The sequence below is a fragment of the Corylus avellana genome, chromosome ca2 (genome assembly GCF_901000735.1).
Source record: "Corylus avellana chromosome ca2, CavTom2PMs-1.0".
NCBI classification, from domain to species: domain Eukaryota; kingdom Viridiplantae; phylum Streptophyta; class Magnoliopsida; order Fagales; family Betulaceae; genus Corylus; species Corylus avellana.
This window is the reverse complement of record NC_081542.1, coordinates 12267484-12294775: the sequence shown is the minus strand read 5'-3', so window position 1 is coordinate 12294775 and position 27292 is coordinate 12267484. Positions and strand designations below refer to the sequence as shown.

The following is a 27292-nucleotide window of genomic DNA, read 5'->3' as shown; positions in this document are numbered from 1 at the left end:
CATATATTCTTCGCTCTGCCCTTCTCATGCATGAATTTATCACATTTCACATTCAAAAGACACATCCAGTCCCGAAGGGGCGAGCCCCTCCCCTTATCCATCAAACTCGATGTTCATTTCACTTACTTCATCATCACATAGTTGTAAGAGCCAAGAAACCCTATATTTGTTCACACTGGTATCAAATCGTATCCCCAAAAGAAATGTACAAAGAAATTGATAATGAGCACAAAAATCTCTCTCTAGAGTTCCCAACATCCATTAACAGCATCCCCATACCTGGGCTGGCAATGGATTTCAGGAGCAACTTCATGGAACGTGTGGAGTCGGCCTGATGTTGAATATACACCAGGCCGGATTTACATACAGACGGGGCCACCCCCAACTTTTGAAATTTTGTTATTAAATATGCTTTAAAATGTGAATTTGGGCCCAAAACTTTTAGTTTGGCCCTGGGCCCATTAAAAAAGCAGTTCAAAGTTTAGTCCTAAACCATAAAAAAAACATTTTTAAGTTTAATACACTTTCCATTTTAAGCAGTTCAACTTTCATTGCACAGAGATGTTCAATAGTCACGACTAGGGGTGAAATTTAAAACCGCCTAACCGCAACCGCTAACCGCTAACCGTTATAACCGTTAACCGCTAACCACCTAACCGCCTAACCGCTTTGAAAGCGGTTAGTAAAAACCGCTAACCGCCTAGGCGGTTGCGGTTAGCGGTTAGTGGGTTTTGGAAATCCGCTAACCGCTAACCGCTACCCGCTAACCGCTTTTTTTTAAATATAATATATATTTATATATTATATATATATAATAACAATAAGTTATGAGTTTATGAACTTTTTTTGGTTGATTGAAATGAGCCTCAAGCTTCAAGTTTAACCATATATGTTGATTTTTTTGGTTGCTTGTGAGTTTATGAATTTGTTTGTGTTTTATTTTATTTCTATGTGTGAGTTTATGAACTTGCTTGTGAGTTTATGTATAAGACTACAAGTGAAGTGATGATTTTGTTGTAATTTTATTTGTATATTATATGATGTGTAGATTTGTAGAAGGTGGCCAACAAGATTTTGGTATATAGCAATTTTTAATGCTAAAATGGCCATGGAAAGGGAAAAAAAAATGTTTAAAATGAGAAAAAAAATGTTTAAAGTGAGCCCAAAACCGGCCCAAACCCGGTCCAAACCCGGCCCAAAATCGGTCCAAAGAAAAAAGCCCAAAAAAAGCGGTTAGAAAAAAAGCGGTTATTCCAAAGCGGTTAACCGCTAACCGGGCGGTTAACCGCCTAGGCGGTTAACCGCTACCCGGTTAGCGGAGGCGGTTAGTAAAATTTACTAACCGCCTAGGCGGTTGCGGTTAGCGGTTTTAGCCACTAACCGCTAACCGCAACCGCTATTTCACCCCTAGTCACGACTGTTTTCTGGCTCTGGCGAAATATGGCAATGGTGGGCGGCGAGGCTTCATTGTATACCGGAAGGCCGATAAGGTAACGGTTGGAGAAGTTTTCTTGAGATGCGAAAGGTCTCATCTTTTTTCGAATCGTCCTTCAGCGCTAGGCGTAGAGGTTTGTATGCTCGTAAGGTGATCCTTTTTCAGTGAGAGGGAGAAAGGCTTCGGCAGTGGTAGGTTGTATTCGAAGGCTCTGCTAGGATGGAGGCAGTCTCCAACAACTGCTTCAACGCTCAGGAGTAAGATCGGTAGTTCAATCGGTACGGAGCCAAGGGGACAGGGTGTTATTGGAAAATATACTGAAGTATGTCACAAGAATGAAGAGACTTCTTTTTTTCAATTGGTAATTGAGATATCATTAAAACAAGAATGAAGAGGTATAAACATATAATCAGACATAAAATCTAAACATCTAAAGATCAAAGCCACATGCCATTATATAGTCATTATTTTGTATTCTGAGGATACTAAAATCCACAATCAGTTCCACTCTTCTCAAAATAGGCTGTCTTCAATAATTTCTATCAAGGAATTTACACAAGAATTAACATTCATAACTGGCGGAAAAGAAAGACATGGAAGACTGGGAGTCAATTTAGACAAGCTTATACCTGATGGATGCTGCAGAGATGATTTCGTCACCCCTCTCAAGTATTGCAGTTTAAAAAAACACTATAATTTAGACGAGTAAAATTTGACCTGAAAAAGGAAATGTTAAAATTTAATAAAAGACAAACAGGGCATAAGTTATTGAATTCCAATCATCAGATACAACACAAGCAAAACAAGGATACAGGTTGCCACGGCACATGTCACAATTAGTTTTGATCAAAACAAGACACAAGGATGTGGAAGCTAACATCCTTAAAGAAACTGCCAACATGGAAAAGACAAGAAAAACAAAATATAAGGATGTGACAGCTACCAAATCATCAAAAGAAACAAATCCACTCATCTTTCACCCAGTAAACTGTCAATACTGCAACTGCATGATTGTTACGCTAAAATTTAATTACAGTAGCAATAGCTTTATTGAGAGGTTCACCTTTTCATTTAATTAAAAGAAATTTTTCTGTCATACAAACAAAAGCAAGAAAAACTAAAGGAGTAAAAGAAATGGAAAATTACTAATAATGTCTGATTAAGCTTTTCACATGATAAAACATAATTAAGTAGTCTATGAAATTGTTTGACCCATGTCAACAAAAAAAAACATACACACACACACCCAACAAGTCACCCGGAAATATAGCATATAGTCAAAACACAACCTGTCTTCAACAGGACTTCTTAAAAACATAACTCTGAAAAAGTCTGTCTCTACAATCAATCAACTCCCAGCTTATATGTCATTTTTTGAAGGTATCAATTCTGAATTCCTGTTAAATCATGACTTTCCAGGATCAGAATGCATGAGAACAACAGGCGTCTTGGCCTACAGCCTCATGCTAAGTTACAGTAGCGGTGAATTACAACCAAAGGGGAGCACAACATGGGTTCAAATCTTAGTGCTCTAGAAAAATGCTTATCAAGAAGTATGGATGAGAGAGGTTTGCAGTTCCTAACTTCCAAACACTACCGGTGCTGCTCAGAAATGCGAGATCTTACTCTTGACTTATTTGTTCAGAATTGCTTCTCTCCAATCGTCGCAAAGTGGCAAACATCAAAATCTTGAAGTCATATTTATTTCAAAAACAAAGAGTTTAACAGTCTTAATTGACAAAAAGAACCCCACAAACAAACAAACAAAAATCATAATAAAATAAAAACTGAAGCCTGTCATCGATGTAAAAAGTGGCTTAGAAACACAATACACGCACAAGTGTACTTACCCACAATTATAGAGAATATTATGGATCAGATTGACTCCACTTCTGTGGTCAACAACAGTTAAAAAGCACTCATCCATTATGAAAAATGCCACAGCTAGCTTAGAATTCCATTCAACCTCTGGAGGAATTTCACTAAGATAAATATCTGATCCAACATCTGACCAAATCTACCTACCAAATGATAATAATTATTAGTATCTGAATCTTATTTCACCTACCAAATCAAATTCCAACAATTGATTCCACAAAAGATTCACAATGGACGGACTAAAATGTAGTAATTACTTCATACCTTCAATGCATTGTTTTTGGGATAGCTTTTTATTTTTATTTTTAACAAGCACAAGTATTTGGTCCACAAGTAGACAGAGATTCACCCAAAATATATGATTAAAAGTGACATTCAAAGATAATAATTGAACCGAATACCATAAGAAAATATATGAGTACACAAGAGCAAAATGGTAGAGATACCAACCAAATACGTAAAATCAAGCATCAGCAACATCTGATGAGGCCTTTGCACCAAAGGGATCATGAGTAGGACCGACATCCTGCCCTATATGACGCTGCACTAACCGCTGCAAATCAGCCATAACCTTGTGCTCGCGCTTCGCCTTCTCTTCGTAATTAAACATCGCCAATGCCCTCTTATCCTCGGCACTATAAACCTGGTTTTCCTTCCTAATACGAATGGCATTCATCCTCTGGTGCCTACTACCACTCATCACATACCCCAGAGTCTCAAACTTCTGAATCTCGTCCGCAGACAGACCGACCTCACCTCTTCTTGGGATACGCTTCCCTTGCTGCACATACTGCGCAATGGCATCACCTTCTCCGGGCCTAAGCGCCCCACCGTAGCTAATATGCCCTTCGGCTCTTGGCAGCGGCATTGGCCCAACCACCTGTTCGTTATCCAAAGCCGGCGGTGGCTTCTTCTGCGCCTCAATCATTTCCTTAAACCGCAATGCCTCTACATCGATTTCGGCAATCATTTTTGCCTCCTCTGCCTTCGCCTTACTCATTTCTTCAACCTCAGAATCAGAATTCGCGCTCAAAGACCGCTTTTTCTTCGACCTGACTCGATCACTCGCATCAGAATTCTCCTCGATCTCGTCTGGATCGCTGCTATGCCTACTCCTTTTTCTTCTTCTTCTTTTACTACTACTACTTCTCTTGCTCCTCCTACTACTGCGATTACTCCTTTTCCTTGATTTCTTTCTATGCTTTCGATCTTCCTCAGATTCAGTCTCGCTCTCGCTCTCGACCGATTCGTATTTTCTATTTCTACGCTTAGAAATCGAACTTTTCCTCTTCCTTCTCGACCGGGAATCATCGGATTCAGACTCGGTCTCCGATTCTTCAGACTCGGAGTCGGATTTCCTTTTCCGATTACTCTCTTTTTCTTTCTCTTTCTCTTTGAAACTCGAATCGCTCTTGCCCCCGCTATCTCCACCGTACTTGTCCGAGATCTCCTCGGCTTTCTCCTCCTCCGTCTCCTCCAACTCATCGTTTTCGTCCCTCGGCGGGCTCGGCGTCACGTTCCAAATACAATGCTTCAGTGCCTTCCGCATCTTCTGCCTTTTGAGCCTCCGGTACTCTTCATAGGTCAGGCCCTTTAGTTCCTCGTCGGACTCCGAGTCCGAGCGGGTCCCGTTCCGGTGGTCGCGGTCGAGGTAAGGCCGGCCGAATCGCTTGGGCAACGCGTCGTCCAAGGCTTTGTTGGGCCTAGGGCTTCGTCTAGGGTTTGGGCTTGGGCTTCTGTCGGGAGAGCGGAGCCGGCGGCGCTGGTGGTTATCGTGGCGGTCGTAGACGTCATAGCTGGGGCTGCGCCGGTGACGGATGTAGTCGGAGTCCGGTGTGTACCGGCCGTTGGAACGATGTCGTCTCTCGGGGACTTCGATCGTGGATGCTGGCCTTCCCATTCTAAACGAAGATTTGACGAATAACCAGAGCGGGTCGTTTGTTCTGAAGGCTTGTTTTGGGCTTCTTGGCAGAATTTATTTGAATTGTTTTCCTGGGCCCAATTTATTATTTGTTGGGTCGGAGGCTCAATAGTTTACTATGATCTTATAACTATCTCCTCCAAGGGTGGCTATTTTAGCCACTCAAAATACCACTTTTTCTATTTTAGTTACTAATTTTTCACAACATACTTCAGCAGAATAATTATTTTAATTCTCAACTCTAATTAAATATTATTTTGTAGTATTATTTTTATCATAGAGAAAGAAAGGGAGTGAGAGAGAAAGGTGAAAGGGATAAGAGAAACGATTACAAAATTTTGTAGTTGTGAACAGTGAATAGGCTCTTTTGCCTATTTACTATAGCAAAATAGATCAAAAAAGTTAAAGAGCTTGTTCTGTTGGAGACAAAAAAAAAAACAAAAATAGTCAAATTTGGCTATTATGATGAATTTAACTACTATTTTGAAGATGCTTTTATGTTGTTCTACCAACTCAAACATGGCCCCCCGCATCAGCCATACTACGGTCTTCTATTCTGCAAGGCAAACCTGGTATAATGGAGAAGACTCGCACGGATCTTAGATAAGTATGAAGCGGTTTCAGGGCATAAGCTAAACAAAGAAAATACTTCAATTTTCTTCAATCGGAATACGTGGGACAACAGCCACCAATAGATATGACAAATACTTGGGACTCCCAACACTTCTAGGGAAATTGCGTGTGCAGGCTTTCAAGAACATTAAGGATAGAGTATGGAATTGCCTTCATAATTGGAAGGTCAAATTTCTATTCCAAGTAGGGAAAGAGATTTCACTAAAGGTGGTGGCCTAAGCCATTCCCACTTATTGTATGAGTGTTTTTTAACTCCCGGGTGTCCTATGCAAATAGATTAATTGAATGATGTAAAAATTATAGTGGGGACATCAGGAAAATATGTTTAAGATACATTGGATGAGCTGGGAGCGGATGGGACGAGCAAAGGTGAGTGGTGACTTGGGTTTTCGAGATTTGGTGATATTCAATACAGCACTTTTGGCTAAACAAATTTGGTGGCTATTGCAAAACTCGGATTGCTTGTCTGCAAGGATCATAACAGCAAAAATACTATCCTAATGGTTCCATTATGGAGGCAAATATAGGGAAACGTCCTTCATTTGCATGAAGGAGTAGACTCTCAGCCAAGTCTGTCATCACTCATGGGCTCATGTGGAGAATTGGAAATGGGCAGGATGTCCGGGTATGGGTGACTTGTAATACCCTGATAAAAATACATGTGTTAAAATATTAATGACTTGCTACAAAAAGAGTTACTAATAGTTTAAAACAAAAATACCTAAAACTCTAGTGAGTAGCCCATCTTCTAGAAGTTTCCAAGCTAAATCTAGAAAACTCGATTCTTTGACTGAACGTTCGCTAGGGACCACACGAACGTTCGTCCTTAATTTAAGTATGAGCGTTTGCTAGGGACCATACGTATGTTCGTTGACGAGTCTTTTTATCCAGTGGGCAATACCCCATAATGTACGCCTAAACCCTTTTATCTATCATGTAATAGTACCCGAATGTTCGCTGGCACTCTGAAAAACAGTTTTTAACCCGTTCTCTACTTTTTTCAGAGAAAGGCATGCCCCAAACTCCTATAAAAGTTATGCCTGCTTAGTAGCCTAGGATGAGATATATCAACCATTAGATTTGATAGAAGCCTCAAAACACAGTTTGAAACTTTTAGCCCAGCCTCTCAGACACCTAACTCATTGGTCGAATGTTCGCTCTCGAGCCCGAGCTTTCGACCAAGAAGCAAGGTGTTCGCCCTTGGCTCCAAATATGCTATATTAGGGTTCAGCAACCCCTTTTGTTAGATAGGACTTAGTACTATACTCATAGGAGTTCTCTAGTAGAAGATAATATATAACATTTTTTTTTGGAGGGATGTATAACAGTAATCTATCACGTGCGATTTGCCGCGTGTATTCTATATATATATATATATATATATTTTTTGAGCATATATTTATTACAAGTCTATACCCGCCGTAGTTGGCTAGTTGCTCAGAAGAACTGTCTCCTCCCTGTGTCTTCACGACAGCCAAAGAGGCGTACACTTCCTAAAGTATGATTTTTTTTATGCTCCAATTTTGGATAAAACTTTATGGAGGGAAATGATAAATTTATAGTGATTACGGAATTGACTGAATTGACGATCCCGCCCTTCCTTCTCTCCACAAATAGCATAATAGTACAACTAAAATACTAAAACGTAAACAAAGTAAAACCTTATAAATCCCCAAACCCCCCCTCTCTCTCTCTCTAAACGCCCCCCCTCTCTCTCTCTCTAAAACCCCCAAAAATCTCAGACGCCATGCCCCAATGCGCGGTTTCTTTGGTTACACATGTCTCGTACGACTTTATTGTGCCGTAGAATTTCGCAGTCTCTTCTACATTGGTAAGCTCGGTCGCTTTTGTCCGGTTTTGATCTTGTTCGTTCCGTACAATCTTCTTTTTTTTTTCTTTTTTTTTTGGTTTCGGGGTCTGATTAGCGCTTCAAATCTAGCTTTTGGGTGTGTTTAGGTTTACTTCTTAAGTAAATCAGTGGAGGTTTTTGTTTACGTGTGTTTGGGTTAAAATGGAAACAGGTGAAACTGTTTGAAGCGGAAACGACTTGTTTGAAATTTGGGTTTTGTGGATTTTGTGAGAGATGAGGGAGGGTTTGAGATCTGGGAAGGTATTGCTGATTCCGGAGAAAGATAGGAAGTATAAGGTTTCTGCAAACAAAAATGTTCAAAATGAAATGAAGGAGACAGTTTCTGATTCAGACGGCAAGGAAAACCCCCATTTGATTTTGAGCAATGTGGAGAATGAGAGAGAGTCATTGGTAGTGGGAATTGAGAAAAAGAGAGGTGCGTTGGTCAAGGAGTGTATAGAAGATGGGGAAGAGAATGAGAGGAAAAGGAGGGTTGGTGGTGGTGAAGAGAGTGAACATGGCGGTGTTGTGAAGAAGAAGGTGAAGGAAGAAGAGGGTTTGGATTGTAAACTGCACATTGGTGGTCGGATTTTAAGGTCGGGGTTTGTGGTGAAAAGTGGGGGTAATGAGGAAAGTGATAAGGGGGTGTGTGAACGTGGTTTTAGTGGGAAAGGTACTGGGAGTGATGGGCGTGAGATGAATAAGGTTAAGGTGGAAATAGAAGAAATTGATTTAGGGGTTGGTAATCTAAAGATGAATTTGAAACGAAAGCGCGGGAGACCCCCAAAGACAGAAAAGAACCGTGATCAATCGGTTGGTAGGTTGAAGAAAAAGTCGAAACGTGGGCGTGGGAGACCCCCAAAGTTGAAGGAAAGTAATAAGGTTTTGAAGGCTGAGCTTGATAAGAGAGGAAAAGTGGTTGGGTTGAGGAAAGGTGGGAAGGATTTAAAGCTGAGAGATAGTGTGAAGAGGAATGCGCCAAGTACTAGTTCATACTCGGAAAAGAGATATATTGGGAAAGAATTGAATGTGAAGAGGTTTTCACCAGCAAAGAAGAATAAATCCGGGAAAGATTTGGAAACTGAGGACAACAAGGCTTCATTACGGCTGTCACCAAGGATGACAAATGCATCTAGTGTCAAGAAACAGAAAAGCGAAGGAGGGAAAGCTAATCAGGAGGATGAAGTCATGGAGCCTAGTAGACTTGCGACAAAAAATTTAGTAAGGGACAAAATAACAGATCTTCTTTTTAGTGCAGGCTGGACGGTTGAGTATAGGCCTAGATTTGAAAGAGCTTACAATGATGCGGTTTATGTTAGTCCAGATGGAAAGACTCACTGGTCGGTCACATTGGCTTACAGAGTGCTTAAAAAGCATTATGAAGCTGGTAATGGTGAATCTAAGATTTATAAGGCTGGTTTTGTATTTACTCCAATACCAGAGGAGGAATTCGGCATACTAAAAAGGGTAGTCTCTAAAACAAGGGCGGACAAAAACAAAAAGCGCAAGGATGGTGATAAGACTGGAGTTATGGAAAAGAGAAGGCACAAGGAAAAACCAAGTTCTATCATGAGTCCCGGGAGTAAGTCAATTAAGGGGAGAATGAAACGGAAATCTTTGCTTCATGAGCAGGATAGTTCAGCTGGTACATCACAAGAAGTATTGCCAATTTCAGTCAGGGGTCATAAACGACGACAAACACAAAATAAAAAGCGATGTGCTTTGTTGGTTCGCAACACTAAGGAGGGGGTGGATTCAGATGTTGATGGCTATATTCTATATAATGGGAAACGTACTGTGTTAGCCTGGATGATTGATTTGGGAATGGTATCACTTAATGGGAAGGTGCAGTTCATGAATCAGAGAAGGACACGTGTAAGGCTTGAGGGTAGAATTACCAGAGATGGCATTCATTGTGACTGTTGTAGTGAAATCATCCCAATCTCAAAATTTGAAGCTCATGCAGGAAGCAATCCTTCTCGGCCATATCAAAATATATTTCTTGAGACTGGAACTTCCCTCTTGCAGTGCCTGCTAGACTCATGGAATAAACAAGAGGAATCCCAATGTAAAGGGTTCCATTTCATAGATGTTGATGGTGAAGACCCAAATGATGATACATGTGGTATCTGTGGAGATGGTGGGGACTTGATCTGTTGTGATGGTTGCCCATCGACATTCCATCAAAGCTGCTTAGATATTGAAGTATGTATACATTGCCACATGATTATATGGTTTATTCTAAAGACATGCATACATAATCAAGCTGTTGTTGCATTGATCTTTTTCCTTTTGATTTTTTTTTGGCCCTGAAAGCTGTGTGGGGGCATACTTCTGTAACCCAGAAAAAAAGAAATTCTTGCGAAATTGGATTTATGTTTTAGTTTATACAAATTGAAGCTGGTATGCTGGTTCTGTTGTCTTATTTTATTGTTATCATACATGGATTACGCATTATGAAGCGGAGCTCACTAGTTCGGATATTCCATTCTCCCTCCCCTTAGGCCAATTACATATATAACAAAGATCTAAATATTGGCTGAAGCTTATGATGGAAGTGCTCCCTTAAAGTTAATTCACCATAATGTGTTATTCATGAAAAGTAGGCAGAATTGTAACAGTGTATTGTGTCTATCAATTTGAATATTATTGGGTGCTTTTACATTTAGAAATATGTCTACGTTATGTTTATGCTAGCTGACAGTGCACCAATCCTTTTCTTCTTCTTGCAGAATTTTCCTTCAGGTGACTGGCACTGTGTATATTGTTCATGCAAATTTTGTGGTATGGGTGGTGAGAATACGTATGAAAGGCATGATAATGATGACATCTCCTCATCTGCATTACTTAAGTGCTGTTTGTGTGAGGAAAAATGTATTGGCTCTATCTTCATCTATTTTTATCATGTGCAGATTCTTATGCTTATCAGATGTTCATACCTATAATTAGTACCTTTGTTGAAAACATTAACAACTTTTGTCTGTTGTAGTCCACCAATCCTGCATTCGAGCGGGGGACGCTACAAGTGTTGATTCCAGTTGTCCATCCTTTTGTGGGAAGAAATGTCAAGAGGTAATTTCTCTTTGTAAGAAATGTCTAGATTTATCACTTCAGTAAGTTATTACTCTCATGTTATTCATTGGAGATTGCACTATTCTGTCGGGTTTGCCCTGCAGTTTAGTTGAGCTTTCTGTTTTGCCTATCTGCAACAGTGCTAAGAATTTTAACAGCTTGTTTCTTACTGCTTGACCGTATTGCATGTTATGGCACAATAGTTTATTACTGTGCAAATAGTACTGTCTTGAAGATCTTGCCTTTTTCAGGGTACTGAACTAATGGAATGGTGTCATATAATTTTCATATTACACAATAAAAAAAGTAAAAAGATATGTACTTTTGAAGACTTCTCACATCTCAGATCTGATTAATTAATTCTAGAAAATGTGGTTTACAATAAAGTCATGACAAGAAGCAAGATTCACAATTACCACTTCAGTGGCAAATTTCTAGGTTTTTAATTGACTTAGAAGTGAGTGTTTGTCTTTATGAGATCACTGTCTTGGTGTAATTTTGAAATTGTTTGCATTTTTTATTTTTATTTAGAGAGAGGGGGAGGCTGTTGCAGCTGCTTACTAAGTGCTGGTTCTATCCTGGCCAATCAACCAAAGCCGGGAACTTAGGTGTATCTTAATTTAGTTTGCATGATGTTAGTTTACTAGAAAGCTCTTGTGAAATAACAGCTATGTTTGCTAATCTACTCTCTTATTGTTTTATGTTTTCAGTTTCAATTTCCCAATCTTTGGCAAACAACTCAAAATACAAAATACTCTTCAAGACACAACACTTTTTATAAAAGATTTCATGCCTTGAAGGAATATTTTGGCAGATGGTGCCTTCTTGCCTTTTGTGGTGTCTATGGAGGGAAATGAATGATAGGTGTTTTGAGGATCACAAGAGGACTTTGGAGGAGTTAAATATTTATTTTTCAACACTTAGTATCTTTGGACATCTGCATATGTTTGTCCTTTGGTGATTAGTTATCTAGGTGGCTTCTCTTACATACTTGTGTACATGAGAGCGCCCTACAGATTTTATCATATCTTGATTACTTATAAAATAAAATTGTTAGCCCCTTCCAAATTCAAGGGTTGGTGTTTAGGTGATATCTGCCAGTTTTGACTCTGGATGTGCATGTGTACCAGTTTGATTAGAGAAAGTTTCAGATATTTGCAGCAGTGGCTGCATTAATTTTTCTTTTTCCCCAAGTCACACACACACACACACATACACGCACATATATATATACGTTTCAATTTTTTTTTAATTTTTTTTTTTTTAATTTTTTAATTTTTCTGATAAACATTCTTTCCTTTTGAGAAGGTTGCTCAATCTAATTCAAGTTTTATCTGTACCAAAATTAATCTAAATGTTTTTGTTCTGCCAGTTATTTGAGAGACTACGGATGCTTCTTGGGGTTAAACATGAATTGGAAGGAGGATTTTCGTGGACTCTTATCCACCGGTCAGATGTTGGATCAGATATTTATCCTAATGAAATTCCTCCAGAGGTTGAATGGAATTCTAAGCTAGCTGTGGCATTTTTCATAATGGATGAGTGCTTTTTGCCTGTTGTTGACCACAGAAGTGGAGTCAATCTGATCCATAATATTCTCTATAATTGTGGGTGAGTACACTTGTGCGTATATTGTGTTTCTAAGCCACTTTTTACATCAATGACAGGCTTCAGTTTTTATTTTATTGTGATTTTTGTTTGTTTGTGGGGTTCTTTATGTCAATTAAGACACTTAAACTCCTTGTTTTTGAAATAAATATGACTTCAAGATTTTGATGTTTGCCACTTTGCGACCATTGGAGAGAAGCAATTCTGGACAAATAAATCAAGAGTAAGATCTCACATTTCTGAGCAGCACCTGTAGTGTTAGGAAGTTAGGAATCGCAAACCTCTCTCATCCATACTTCTTGATAAGCATTTTTCTAGAGCACTAAGATTTGAACCCATGTTTGCTCCACTTGGGTTGTAATTCACCGCTACTGTAACTTAGCATGAGGCTGTAGGCCAAGAAGCCTGTTGTTCTCATGCATTCTGATCCTGGAAAGTCATAATTTAACAGGAATTCAGAATTGATACCTTCAAAAAATGACATATAAGTTGGGAGTTGATTGATTGTAGAGACAGACTGCCCATAATTTTTTTTTTGTTTTGGAAGGTGGGTTTGTTGTTCTGAGATCTCTTTTTAGAGTTATGTTTTTAAGAAGTCCAGGTTGTCTTTTTGACTATATGCTATATTTCTGTGAGTGACTTGTTGGGTGTGTGCATTTTTTTTTTTTGTTGACATGGGTCAAACAATTTCATAAACTACTTAATTATGTTTTATCATGTGAAAAGCTTAATCAGACATTATTAGTAATTTTCCATTTCTTTTACTCCTTCGATCAAATTTGGTTAGGTTTTTGTTGAATGCGTGAATTCTTTTGTGTTTATATTTTCGTTTTTCTTGCTTTTGTTTGTATGACAGAAAAGTTTCTTTTAATTAAATGATAAAGTAAACCTCATAATAAAGCTATTGCTGCTGTAATTAAATTTTAACGTAACAATCATGCAATTGCAGTATTGACAGTTTATTGGGTGAAAGATGAATGGATTTGTTTCTTTTGATGATGTGGTAGCTGTCACATCCTTATAATTTTGTTTTTATTTTTTTTTCCCTGTTGGCAGTTTCTTTAAGGATGTTAGCTTTCACATCCTTGTGCCTTGTTTTGATTAAAACTAATTGTGACATGTGCCATGGCAACTTGTATCCTTGTTTTGCTTGTGTTGTAACTGATAATTGGAATTCAATAATTTATGCCCTGTTTGTCTTTTATTAAATTTTAACATTTCCTTTTTCAGATCAAATTTTACTCGTCTAAATTATAGTGGTTTTTTCACTGTAATACTTGAGAGGGGTGACGAAATCATCTCTGCAGCTTCCATCAGGTATAAGTTTGTCTAAATTGACTCCGAGTCTTCCATGTCTTTCTTTGTCGCCGGTTATGAATGTTAATTCTTGTGTTACTTCCTAGACAGAAATTATTGAAGACAGCATATTTTGAATAGAGTGGAACTGATTGTGGATTTTAGCTCAGAATACAAAATAATGACTATATAATGGCATGTGGCTTTGATCTTAGATGTTTAGATTTTATCTCTGATTATATGTTTATATCTCTTCATTCTTGTTTTAATGATATCTCAATTACCTATTGAAAAAAAGAAGTCTCTTCATTCTTGTGACATACTTCGATATATTTTGTTACTTATCAAAATTAAAGAATGTAAAAAGTAAAGGAACAAGTCGATGCAATCTGTTTTTTTCTCACTTCTGACTACATTTTCTTTCTTGGAATTAACACCAAGAATATGGGATATTCCTCTGTTTCCTTTTAGTGAACCATGGCTTGAATGATAAGGCCTGGTTTGAAATTCTATGGTTCAATACTGATAGGCCTTCTATGTGGAATCTGGGAAAATTGTGGTGCAGTGGAATGTTAGGCTTTCACACGATTCTGCTCTTGCTCTTGTACCTGTTATTTCTATTAGAACATTTAGGTTTCTTTGTTAAGTTCCACCGTAAAAAACATTACCATTTGCTCAAGCAGATCCTGTTATAATCTGAGGTTTTTATTCAAACTTGATCTGGTTTGATAATTAGTAATCTTTAATGATGAATTTGAATTATGAATTTATTAATTTTGGTATCTAATTTTGGAATATAAAGCGGTAAAAGCTGATTAAAGGGGTACATATACACAAGTTGTGTTTGAAAATTATATCATAAATATAACTGGATTCAATATTCAACTGAATGGTTCATTTTGTACCTGAATCGAACCAGTTATATATTAATCACAGTCCCCTATCAGAACTTTTCTTTATCCGTTCTATTACACATTTTGTTAAACATCTATCGCAGACCATGCTCCGATGACCAAATACTAAAAACTGTTGAAATAATTGGCTACCGTAATAAAACGGTAATTACTTAAAATCCTCAGAATACTGGAAATCCTAATGACTAGAACCGAACTTAGCATACGTCCATGTATTGAAACAGTTTAAAGAAATTGATTACTTTCATAATGAATGAAAAAAATAACACTAAAAAATATCTGATTTATTTATTTATTTATTTTATTTTATTTTTTTATGAATGCAATTATTTTATTCAAAAAGGGAAAGATATAAGAGAAGTTCAGCACACAACGGATCCACCTAAACAATCAAAGCCTGGAGAAGCACCAATACCAACTTCCAACAGAACTCGAGGAACATCTCCCACTCTTTGGCTCTTGAAGAAAGATAACCAAAATAAAACAGCATCCAAAGGAAGCATAATGCCCAAATTGCAGTAAATCTCTTCATCCAATCCTTCTTAAGCAAACACATTACATCTCAAAGATCTACATCTGATATATATTTTTGATAAGTAATTCAATCTCATTAGAAAGCGCAGAATGGTGCAGCTCTAATAAAAGGAAGTATACAAGAGAGACCCCTAATAAGGAGAACAAGAAGAACAAAAGTCCAAAAATTCAGAAAAACTAGAAAAAATGCAGGCTATTGTACGCCGCTCTTCAGGTATAAAGGGATTTGAAGATAACATTCTTGAGCTCAACCACCGAAATCTCTCAATCTTTAAAGCTCCTTGCATTTCACTCTTCCCAAATGCATTACATTAAGCACAAGTGTGCCATCTTCCAAACTTATAAGATGTTATTGCCTCCTATCTAACCTTTTCAATTTGCCGACAAATCTATTACCGTTCTAGTCATGACCCATTCTACACCAAAAAGACGGTAAATTGAAACGTATAATTCTCCTTTCACCTTACAATGAAGAAGAAGATGGTCTATAGACTCCCAACTCCTCTTGCACATACAACACCAATCCATTATTATGACGTTTCTCTTTCTCAAATTATCCAAAGTCAAGATCTTTCCTATTGTCGTTGTCTACCTGAAGAACGCCAATCTCAAAGGGACCTTAACTCTCTAAATACCCTTTTTAATGAAATAGGGAACCAGTAGGAATGTACAACACATGATAAAAAGACCTTACTTCAAACTTTTGCTTTTTAGAGGGGATTCAACATATTTTATCCTCACTACCTTCTCTCAATCTGATAGAATACAGAAGATCGAAGGAAGAAGTGACAAAGTCCACCTCCCAATCGTGCACTGATTTGGCAAAAGATATATCCCACTGAAAATTTTCATTAAAGAACTGCTTATAATCCGCCACCCACGCCTCCTCACATCATGCAATATTAAATAAGTCCGAAAAAGGTGCCTTCAAGGACTGGTCCCTACACCACAAATCATGCCAAAGCTTGATTTTGGACCCATCTCCCACTTCATATGTAACAAAACTTGAAAAACTCCCCGCCTCCTCATATATTTCCACACTCCCAATTCGAAAGGTCTCATTACCTCCTTGGAACACCAACCTCCCCTCATGCTATCATATTTGGTTTCCACCTCCAATCTCCACAAAACTCGAAAAAGCTCCCCACTCCATCCTTTTATGTTTGTTTATGTGTACCACTATTAATCAGGGATACGTTGATTTTAGTTTTTGTTATGAATATGCAAGTAACATTTTTGCTGCTCTCCTCTTTCCCTCAGGACTGCTAGACCTCTACTTGATGCCTTTCTGTCTCCCCCTTCTTAGCTAATGCATTACTATTCATCCATGAATTGCCTTATTGAGTGAAGTTGTTTACTGGTGGTGATCCCTAGCCAGGAGTAGGATGACAATTTGGTGTGCACATGGGTTTGTGTGTAAGATTCAGATATTAATAATTATTATCATCTGCTTTGTTGAATAGGATTCATGGAAACCAGTTAGCAGAGATGCCATTCATTGGGACCCGCCATATGTATAGGCGTCAAGGGATGTGCCGTCGGCTTCTAACTGCTGTCGAATCTGTATGTTCAGAATCTAATGCCTTTGTGTGTGTGTTTGTGTGTCTGTAGGTTCTTGCCTGCATGAACAAGTTCTTTAAAATGCTGGTTAATTTTAAACTCAGTTTAATTTACTTTTTGTTCATTATTTTGGAGGTAATAGAAATCTATTTTTGGATTGGTGCTTACTGCTTCTCAGAAATTCGTTATGGATGTCAATATTTTTTCATTCTTAGTCTTCTTTAATTTGTGGCGGCTATCTAAATAGTTTACATTGCTCCAGGAAACATTTTCTTCTTGATTTATTCAAGAGTGAGCTGCCTGAGTGTTGGTGCTGCGTACATGGTATAGAGTTAGGTTTTAAGTTTACAGGAACTTAATTAGTAATCTCAGTGTTAAGTGTCAAGAAATGAGGAAAAAGAGCGTCTAAAAGCTGTTGTTTTTTGATATTTCAGTTTAGTTTTGGAATAATAAACAAAATGCTTTATGGTATTCTGTGAAGTCATTTACAACCCTGAATTCCTCATCTGAAGCAGAAACATTATATATCCCCAGTTTTCCCTCTTCCAATTCCTTAAAAGGGAGTTCAGAAGCTTTTCTGCTATCTCCATGTAGGATCTGACAATTCGTCACCTCATTTTTGGGATGTAAGTTTACTTAAATCTTGAATCGTCTCGTTATGTAGAATGTTCTATAAAAGAATTGGCTGCAGGTGTTGTAGACTGTGAGCTTTAGTTGTGTAATTAGCTACATGCTGCTTTTAGTTTCCCTAAATGTTAATGGGCATCAAATGATTTTCTTACAAAGATCTTTCTGTTGAGGAACTGAAAGATAAATTTGTATCCTTTGTTTACTATTTTGAAGTTTCTGTCATGTCACTAGTATTCTTATTTAATAGGTAAATGCAATTCATGCACCCATGTGGGATCAAACTTATGACTTCAGTCGCTCCCCCTTATTCATTGGGGAAGGAATTGCCTTTTAGTCCAAAGGCCAGCGGCTTCCATCCCACTGGTTAAAACTATTTAAACAATGGAAAATGTGTTGAATTAACTTTTCCAAGTTCGAAATGTTTTGATTCTACAATTGTTTTTATTTTTGTTTTTATTTTTTATAAGTAATTGAAATATCATTTAAAAAGTGCAAAGGCGTAACTCAAGTACACATGAAGTATACAAAAGATACACTTAGTCAGAAAGAGAAAGAAGATCAAGAAAATCATGAAAAATAAGCAAATTAAGAAAGTTGAAAGCGGTTTTCCCGTGGTAAAGAGGAAAGGCTTTAGCTCTACTACCATCCTCTTATGGTCTTTAAACTTCTGTCATTTCTTTCCCTCCAAAGACGACACAGTAGGCAGAATGGAATCATCTTTCACATTACTGCACTTTGAAGACTGACACAGAGCCTTCCTCAACAAGTGAAATGGTCTACCACTTGTCTAGGCATAATTAAGCTAACCCAACACGACTGAAAATAGCATTCCATAGCTAGCAATCTCACAATGGAGTGAGTAGAAGATGATTTATCAAAAAAAAAAGAAGATGATTTATAGACTCCCCATTCTTCATACACATATAGCACCAATCAACAACTAAAACATGTTAGTTTCCTTAGGTAATTCATGGTTAGGACCTTCCCTAGGGTGGCTTACCAAGCAAAAACGACAGTCTCATGGGGATTTTATTTTGTCAAATATTCTTCCAAGGGAGTACTATCAAGGGGATCAATGACATTATAGAAAGATCTAATGTCAGACAACTCTCTCTTGGAAGGGGCCTAACAAAGCTTTTCTTTACCTCCCTGTCTCAATCTGATGAATACAACAAATCGAAAAACGAAGCAAAGACAACCACCTCCCAATCATGTACTGCTCTGATAAAGTTTATATTCCATTGATGAGAGTTACTAGATTACTCCAAATGATCTGCCACAAAAAATCATTAGTGCCAGCAATATAGAACAAATCTGGGAAAGCTTCCTTAAGGGATTGATCCCCACACCACATGTCCATGCTAGAATCTAATCTTAGAGCCATCACCCATAAAAAACCTGTCCCCCATTTGGTACTGAAAGTTCAAAGGCTTTGGCCTCTACATAAAACCAACTCAAGAAATCAATCACAGACGACCAAAAACCGTGGACTACAACCACACCAGCACCCAAGAATAAGCATAGAAGAAGGAAGACGTTGGCTCAGGTCGACGAGAGGGGAGAGAGTTGAGCAATTACGTGAAACATTATGCAACTTTACCAAGATTTGGCTGTGTGAATAATCAGTTGGTCATATTAATCACCAGGATTGTCAGATCTCACACCTTGTAGTTTGTTTTCAATGCTCAAGTTATAAACATTTCGCAATTACTATGCTTTCGCCATGTCAGGTTATGATGATACACATATAACAAACAAGGTGAAGTCACTTGAGTAGTCTTAGATGCCTTGATGTTATGTTTTAGTTTTATTGCTCTTTTTGCTTCTCCATTTTTTCAGGCATAATTAACATGGTGCATTGAGGCATTATACAGTAGTTTTGATTATTTTTCTGTTATTCTCATAATGCCTTTAATCATTTTCACTATTGACCATGACTATCATATCTCTGTTCATATTTGTTTTTCATTGTACATTATGAGCTTTAAGTGGTCCTGATGCTTCTGACTTTCCATGATATAATAATATGCATTGAAAGCATAAGTAAATGCTTAAAGAAATAAAATATCTTGTCAAACACATGCAAAAGCCCTAAATGGTCTTCATTGGAAATGTGTAAAAGCTTCCTGAACTGATAACAACCTGGATTAGAATGGAATTGTATACTTTTATTCCAGACCTCGGCTTACATGAAGAATCCTTGATCAAATTATGTTTTCAATCTCATGCACATGCATGAAAATGTGGTTGGAACTTGTGAGACATCTGGATAAAATGGTTTAAGACCATTCTAAACTTGATCCAATAGCTGGAAATTTATATGTTAACCTAAATGTTACAACACCAAATTCAGATGCTAGCCACCATTATGATGTCAAGTTTTCAATAATAAGTTTCACCAAACATATATCAAGACTGAAATTAACGTCTTGAGGGGGGCAGATGAAGAAAATCGTTTGAAGACCCTTTGAAAAATTATTTATGTCTATGATCATTGTTGTTATCATCATTTTGGTCAAATCGGGTTCTGACTCTTTAATCAGATTGGTTTCTAATAATCAGTGGGCTTTTGGCTATCTCCTAGTTGTGTGGTACTTTTAAGAGGACTCATTTTTGTGCACTTGCATTAAACATATATTACTAGTCTATTTAAAAGTGTCTGTGTGGAGTGATGTCTTATTGGTGTTTATGACTGTTTCTGAGTTCTCATTCATTTCATTAGAAAGCTCATTGTGCCCTTTCAGTTTGCTGATTCAAACTTGCTATCTTTTGGTATTACTTTCTGTGATCCTATTGTTAGGTTCTCTACTCTCTAAATGTTGAGAAACTGGTCATACCTGCAATCTCCGAACTTAGAGAAACGTGGACTTCAGTTTTTGGTTTCAAGGCCCTTGGAGTATCAGCCAAGCAGAAAATGAGGAACATGAATATGTTGGTGTTTCCCGGCATAGATATGTTGCAGAAACCATTATTGAAGCACCAATTTGCTGAAGATAGTATGATTCCTACACAAGGTAATGTAATTACTGGATGCTCACGTGCCCACACAGAAATTCACATCCTTTATGTTGATATATGTTATTAGCTGTGTCTTTTCTTATAGGTATGATGTCCACTGAATTTATGGCGGCACATAATACTGATGCGAGATATTCAACTGGGTTGGATTTGAATGTTTCTATTAGGGCTCCAGCAGCTCATGCACATGATAGAAACGAACCTACTGCCCTTGAATCCTGTTCACAGCTTCTTGATGGCTCCTTGAATGATACATCTGATAAACCAGGTGAGACTGTTGATTTACCCAAATGTGTTACAGATATGAAATGTCAAATTCAAATCCATGTGACTCACAATAATCTGGAGGAGAGTGAAACTGTTGTGAAACCGTTGGATTCAGTTTATGATGCTAATGGACCAACTGAAGAGATTAGGGAATATCAGATTGCTTCTGTCATTCGAGCCCCTGATGAGAAAACAATGGAATTGGACTCCCAATCGGACCATGAAAGCAAATTATTAAGGGTATCTCATATTGGGTCTGAAGCTTCTGATTGTGTAAAACCATTTGTTATTTCTTTTGGGGAGGATACTGACAATGTTGATTGTGAGATGAAAATAGAAGATGGCATTGTTGAACATAACCCTAATTCTTGTGATGAGGCTTCTATATGCCACTCTGCTGAAACTATTATGACTCAGCCCAGAGATGTGGCTTGTGTAGATGGATCAGAAGTTTCTGGTGAGAATATTGTCCTTCATAATCTAGAGGCTGCAAGTCAGATGTCTCTTGATGCAAAGGACATTAAGCATTCCGGTTCTCAACAGTTGCAGGAAGTGGGATCTGTTATTGAGTCAGATGGACGGATGCTTGATACTCGAGAAGGGAAAATTAGCCATGCTGCTGTTCAGCATATGTCTATAGCACTGGATGAGGTGGATCCATCATCTACTGGTTGTTCTGGTTCCCAGATTCTGCCCAAGACTAGCAATATTTCGTGTGATGAAGCCCTCCCAACTTTAGCATCAGCTTGCATGGTTCACCCAATTTCCTCAGTTTGCCAAAGGGGACAAACCGTTATGAATGGTTTTCCTGTTGACTCCAACATTATTGCTTCATGCCAGGGTAATGGGCTGGATACTCATGAATCAGATGTCTCTGCTGCAGTTGAGGGAAGACATCATTTTTCTTGTGAAGTTTCTTTAAATCCCATCACGAAACCTAATTTGCAGACTTGCATGAGTAATGGAGCTTGCATGATCACGGAGATTGCATTTGATTCTCACGAGGTTGTGGTGGATGGTGTCTATGAAGAGAAAGAAGCGGCTCAGACTATTTTCAATTCTACTGGTCAGGATTTAGTTCTTGAGAGGCCTCAGGTGAAGAGCAAATCTTCAAAGCAATTTGAATCTGGTTCACAGGTTGAACCCATTAGTTCAACACAGTGCAATTCTAAATCTTCAGAGCAGTGCGAGTCTGATCACCAGATTGATCATGCAAGTATCACACTGTGCAATTCTGAGTCTATGTGCAACTTAAGCTCTGCCTCTGATGTGGCTCTTCACTGTGCCACTAATGGGGGTAATTCATGCGGCACCCCTGAGGTAATAGCTCTTTCAAACCAGGCTAGTTGATTGCCTTTTGGTTCATTTTCAGTAGAAAGCAGGCTTTTGATGGCAGGCATTAGCAGAGTTGCCGGAATGCCTTGGTTAGCCAATTTTGTACATGACTAGGATGTGGTCGGAGTTTTTTTGACACTTAATCGCAGTGGCGGAGCCTGCCAATTTTTTGAATGTATAAAACCCTAGGGGGATTGTGGGGATGTTCCAAAGCTGGGGGAGCATTTTTTTTTTTTTTTTTTTGTCACAAGTAGAGTTGTTAATAGCAATGTAAGATAGTAGTCTCATGTAGGGTTGCCAAAATGTCAATTAGATGCCTTTTGAAGGTTGTGTATTTTGTGTCTTCCCCATCCCCCATCCCCCATCCTCATTGTAAATGAAAGTGTTACTTGGTTAATCATTAATATTGGCCTTTCTTTTTGCCCACATTTGCCCCACCCGTAACAATCCTTTCATTACATTCTTAATTACTCTTAAGAGATCTACATAGGATGGATGCCTTTACATATATTTGGGAACATCATCCAACCAATTTTACAATATTATTTTGAACCAAATGGTCCAAATCTGACTCGTCATGGGCCCTGTTTCATCTTAATATATTACTTGTTTTGCATCCTACACATGCTGCTGTCTTAGGTGATAAACCATAGTTGTATTAAGTCACGTTTTTTTTTTTTCCTAATATTATTATTTTGATTTAAGGGAGCTCTTGCATCTCTTTTCTCTTACTATTTAGTAGGAGACAAGGTTTTCTTCCAAATTGGGTTGGAAGAGTTTCCTTCAACCAAGTATATAAAAGTGACATGTTTCTTGAACATATGAGATGAACATGTTTTTTTAATAGCAAATACAAAGTTGAAATATATTTTATAGACACATGAAGCTGAATTGGCTGTGAACCACGCTTCATGAAGTAGAGGTCATTAGTTCGAATCTCTATTTTTTCTTCCTTTGTGTGGACATGTCAAAAAAAAAAAAAAAAAAAAAAAGACATGTCATTTTTATAGATTAGGTTGAAGAAAATTTTTCTAACCCAGTTTAAAAGAAAACTTTGTTATTTAGTAGGTTAGATTCACCTTTAAGCTATTCCTTCAAATTATTATTATTATTATTTGCCTATTCTCTATTAATTTTAGGTGCTTTTTACACTGATTGTATTGGGGTCTTTGTTCCACAACTTCCACTCTTCACCCATTTTCTCTATTTTTCATTTGATGTATTTTTCCTACTTTCTCCTATTTGCTTCGAAAAAAGGAAAAAAAGTAAAAAAACGATAGTCGTACTGCACAAAAAACTAGTACATGTGAACAGCGTTGCGCGTGATAGTTTGTCGTACAATATGCTTTAGCTTTATTTACGTCATAAACAACAGTCGTAAGTGAAAAAAAAAAAAAAACAGAAAAGAAAGAAAGAAAGAAAAACCAACAGTCACACGATAGAGTGTTGTTGAGCCCCATTTATAATATTCTAGATCTATACAAAAAGCAGCACATACGACAAGTGTAAATAGTATATATTATATGTTTGGTAAACTATAACACGTGTGATGTGCAACTATAATAAAATGTACACAACTGGGTTCTTTCATATTTAAATTTTATTATTATTATTTTTCCTTTAACTGGACAAGCCCTTGGTATTAAGTTAAACCCAAAAATAATAATCATATTATTATCGGCATATATATAGACATTTTCACTGAATCTTTTGTGTAACTTATCCTCAACTCCTTTTTATAATAATAATAATAAATAAATAAAAAAAAAGGGACAAAATCAAAGATTCCATGGTCTTGTCTGTGTTTGACAGTGCTTAGTTATTTGGTTCAAATTTGTCTCCATCTTAATCCAAAAATTGTCTTGACTCTTGACTCTGTCGAAACAGATGAAACAGTGATTCCCCTACTTTTTGATTGATATTTATTTGCCAAATTTGAATACTTTGTACACCATCATCAGTGGTAGTGTTTGCCAAGAGGCGGAGCTAAGGGTTGGCATTGTAGTGCTTTTTTAGGAATATATATTTAATTGGTTTTACTGAAAATATTTTGCGGAAAAAAGTGAAAAAAAATATATTTTATATGAAAAAATATAAAAAAATTGTTTTCTAGTGATTTTTTTATTTAAATAATAAAAAAAAAAATAATTTATGTGGTATAACAAGTATGAATGTTGGGATTAATTTTGAAGTGAAAGTATTATTTTTTTGGGATTTAGGAAGAGGCCCGGTAAAGTACACTTCGGTTCCACCTTGTGTGACCTGACCAGACAATATAAAAGTCTCCATCCATATGTTGTCTGCCCACTACACAAATTTCAGTAGTTTCAGGATCATGTAGGAGTTCAATAATCTTATCTAGCTTCTCACAGACTGGGCATGCAGAAAATCTTAATATTTCTCAGCCAAAATAAGAAGGAATAGTTTGACATTATGTATGGTAGTGGAAATAAAAACAACATAATTGCTTGAAATTTAGAAAGAGAATGAATAATGCATAAGAGATGGAAGGATTTGACTGAAAAAAAAAAAAAAAAACATTCTTGCCAAATTCACCAAGCTTTGTTTTTCTTTTTCATAATCTCCAAACTTCCGTGGAGATGATTTGGTGTTGGGGATGATCAGGTTTATTATGGTGTGATCATTCCTTATATCATCATTTCCCACTTAATTACACTATAACGTACATTTGGTGATAAACTTAGTTGAACATGATTACCTTAGTACTGATAATTCTTCCATGCAAACTCTCATTCATGATTCTCACAGATTGGCATCACGTGACAGGCTTATATATGTGTGCACACTTTGTTACTACTTTATTTGACCACCATTTTTTCCATATGCTCTCCCACCAAGCACGTATTAGGGGTGACTTCATGGTTTATTTTTGTATTTTTGTTGGTCTTGGATGGACATTGATAGTTTTTTTGCAATTTGAGAGGGATATTGACGCAATCATAATTTGTTGAGGGACATTAACAATGAGGTGGTAATTTAAAAGAAGTATTTGCACTTTTCTCATTTATTTACTTTGGATATGGAGTGGACTTGGAGCAAGCACTTTTCTAATATTCTCTTGATTATTCGTTATTATATTCTTCACTGATATCTGACGGCATCGGAGGTGGAACAACCTCCATCCTCCCACTTTGCAGGCTTCCACAGCTGATATTTTTGTGTCCCTTGCAAAGCCTAAGATGGGAGTGCCTATGGGTGGGCAGATTAACCGATTACCGACTTTAACCGAACCGATATTAACTGTAACCGATAGTTATCGGTCGGTAATCGGTTAAAAATTTTATACTGATAAGCTTATTGGTCGGTAATCAGTCGGTTAAAATTTTTTTATCGAAAAACCGATATGACCTATAAGCTATTTTAATTTTTAATTTTTTAGGCCTTTGGCAGTTTATTTATTTGATTTTTATTTTATATTGTAGTGGATCAATATTAAATAAATTAAAAAAAAAAACTTCAATAAGCTATTTTAGCAAAAAATATACTATAAAATAACTAACTTTTAATAAGCTATTTTAGGCTTTAGCCCAACAAAACATATTTGGGCCTCCAAAACAATTAATTTTTGGCCCAATTAGTAACCAGTAAAAGCCCAATCAAAAGCTCACAAAAGCCCAAACCGATTTAACCGACCGGTTAACCGATTACCGATATGACCGATAATTTTCGGTTAACACTTCTTATCGGTCGGTAATCGGTTAAGATTTGGTTAACAGATAGCTTATTGGTTAACCGATCGATAAACCCATTAACCAGTCCGAACCAACCGATACCTAGCTCTCAAGTGCTACCTAAAGTGACAACTAGTCTAACATGATAATTCCCCAACCTATTTCTAATTAACGTAATCATCTGCTTTCACTATATCTTCTTTAGGATCCTCAATAATTAGCAGATCGATATGTGATCAATAATATTCAATTGTTAGTCTATTATTCCACATTTGAATTGGTTACTTAACTTTGCATATTACAATTCAATCATTTGTAATTTCTTGCAAATTAATTAAAAAAAAAAGAAAAAAATTGTGTCATTTGTGGCACCTAAAAAATGTTTAGTTCTCTAGGTAAACGAGTTCAATGTTTTACACATACAAGTCCCTACTTCACATGTGAGACTCACATGTCCATTGAAGCTGATTATCAATTTTCACTTAAAATTTTAACAAACACGTGTGTTTTTTGGGACATATATATACCATACCAATTAAAGATAAACTAAAAATAAATAAAAATAACACGAAATATCCAGGAAGTATAAAATGGAATAATGAACATGAAGGACAAAACTGAAATAATGGACGACATTAAAAAAATGGACCAAACTTGGTTCCCCGCAAATACAATTATATAGTTAATCATTATCTGACACCCACGTTACATCTACGTACATGCACTGTCCTTAAATTCGTCTTTTTTTTTTTTTTTTTTCTTTTTCTTTTTTGTGGTAATTAAGATTCCAATCCTAAATCTCACCGTTGCGAAATTTCACAGTTTTTGGGATCCCGGCGCCTACCTTCGGCCGGTGGCTGTGACAGGAGGCTGACGAGAAGATCGGCAAAAGCTCCGACAATGAACTTGTGGGTGTTCTTAGGGTTGAGTGCAAGATAGCATAGAAGAAGCTCATGCAAGAAATCCCAGTTGGAATTCACGTCCAGTGGCTCACGCGCCTCCACCATCTCTTGCATGGAGCGGCGGAAGTCGGCGTAGGGGTCCGGCGAGTAAGTGGGGACCGCCACGCTGTTTCTGAAAGGCTTCTTCTCCTCCTCCGGTTCTGGCAGTACTGCGACATTAATTGGTACTGCTGCTAAGGCTGATTCTTCAACGGTGGACTCGATGATGGAGTTGGAGCGGCCAGGGGTGGAGAAGAAGAAGCGTTGGGAGGCGAAGGCGGTGGCGAAGTCTGCGGGGATGGCTGTGGGGTCGGGTTCGCAGGAGGTGGAGGTGGTGGTGGAGAGGGAGGAGGAGGAGGAGGAGTGGGTGAAGGATTTGGAGGTGGAGTCGTAGAGGGAGTTGAAGTTTCTTATGTGGGTGTGATCATGATCTGAAGGGTTTTGTAGGGTGGGACTCATGGGAGGGGATTGGGGTGCTAGGGGCCATTTGATCTTTGTGAAGCAGAGCTTGAGATTTCTCCCTGGTGTGCTTATTGGCATTCTTCAGTTCAGACACAGCTGGAAGAGAAAGAGAAAGAGGCAGGGAGTACTAGTGAGGGAGGAGAAAAAGATTCATGGCGAAGCTCTATTTATGTGTGCTTATTTATTTATATTGTGTTAATTGTGCTTGTCTAGAGAGAGAGAGAGAGAGAGAGATCTGTCTTAAGGT

At 37.6% G+C, this 27292-nt stretch overlaps 3 protein-coding genes across 8 annotated transcripts; 1 reads left to right on the top strand and 2 right to left on the bottom strand.

Annotated features, from left to right (window-relative positions):
* Window positions 1–141: 141 nt before the first annotated feature.
* Window positions 142–5284, bottom strand: LOC132172845 (uncharacterized). 6 transcript variants are annotated; one of them, XR_009439199.1, is made up of 4 exons: window positions 3764–5284; window positions 3286–3456; window positions 2065–2152; window positions 142–160 (listed from the first exon to the last, which is right to left on the bottom strand). XR_009439199.1 is itself a non-coding variant. In XM_059584410.1 (2 exons), the coding sequence occupies exon 1, from the start codon at window positions 5211–5213 to the stop codon at window positions 3777–3779; it is 1437 nt and encodes a 478-aa protein (XP_059440393.1). In that variant the 5' UTR covers window positions 5214–5284; the 3' UTR covers window positions 1824–2152; window positions 3764–3776. The 6 variants fall into 6 exon arrangements, 1 of the variants encoding a protein (XP_059440393.1); XR_009439198.1 differs by lacking the exon at window positions 142–160 and adding an exon at window positions 1417–1674; XR_009439200.1 differs by lacking the exon at window positions 142–160 and adding an exon at window positions 1735–1752.
* Window positions 5285–7579: 2295 nt separating this feature from the next.
* Window positions 7580–22374, top strand: LOC132172844 (uncharacterized). Its single transcript, XM_059584409.1, has 9 exons — window positions 7580–7698; window positions 7889–9921; window positions 10449–10590; window positions 10706–10788; window positions 12161–12399; window positions 13627–13713; window positions 16604–16703; window positions 20131–20344; window positions 20434–22374. Exons 2-9 carry the CDS (start codon window positions 7951–7953, stop codon window positions 21963–21965), a joined length of 4368 nt encoding a protein of 1455 aa, XP_059440392.1. The 5' UTR covers window positions 7580–7698; window positions 7889–7950; the 3' UTR covers window positions 21966–22374.
* A 3893-nt stretch (window positions 22375–26267) lies between these two features.
* On the bottom strand, window positions 26268–27292 carry LOC132172113 (transcription repressor OFP16-like). Its single transcript, XM_059583564.1, has one exon. It carries the CDS (start codon window positions 27121–27123, stop codon window positions 26443–26445), a length of 681 nt encoding a protein of 226 aa, XP_059439547.1. The 5' UTR covers window positions 27124–27292; the 3' UTR covers window positions 26268–26442.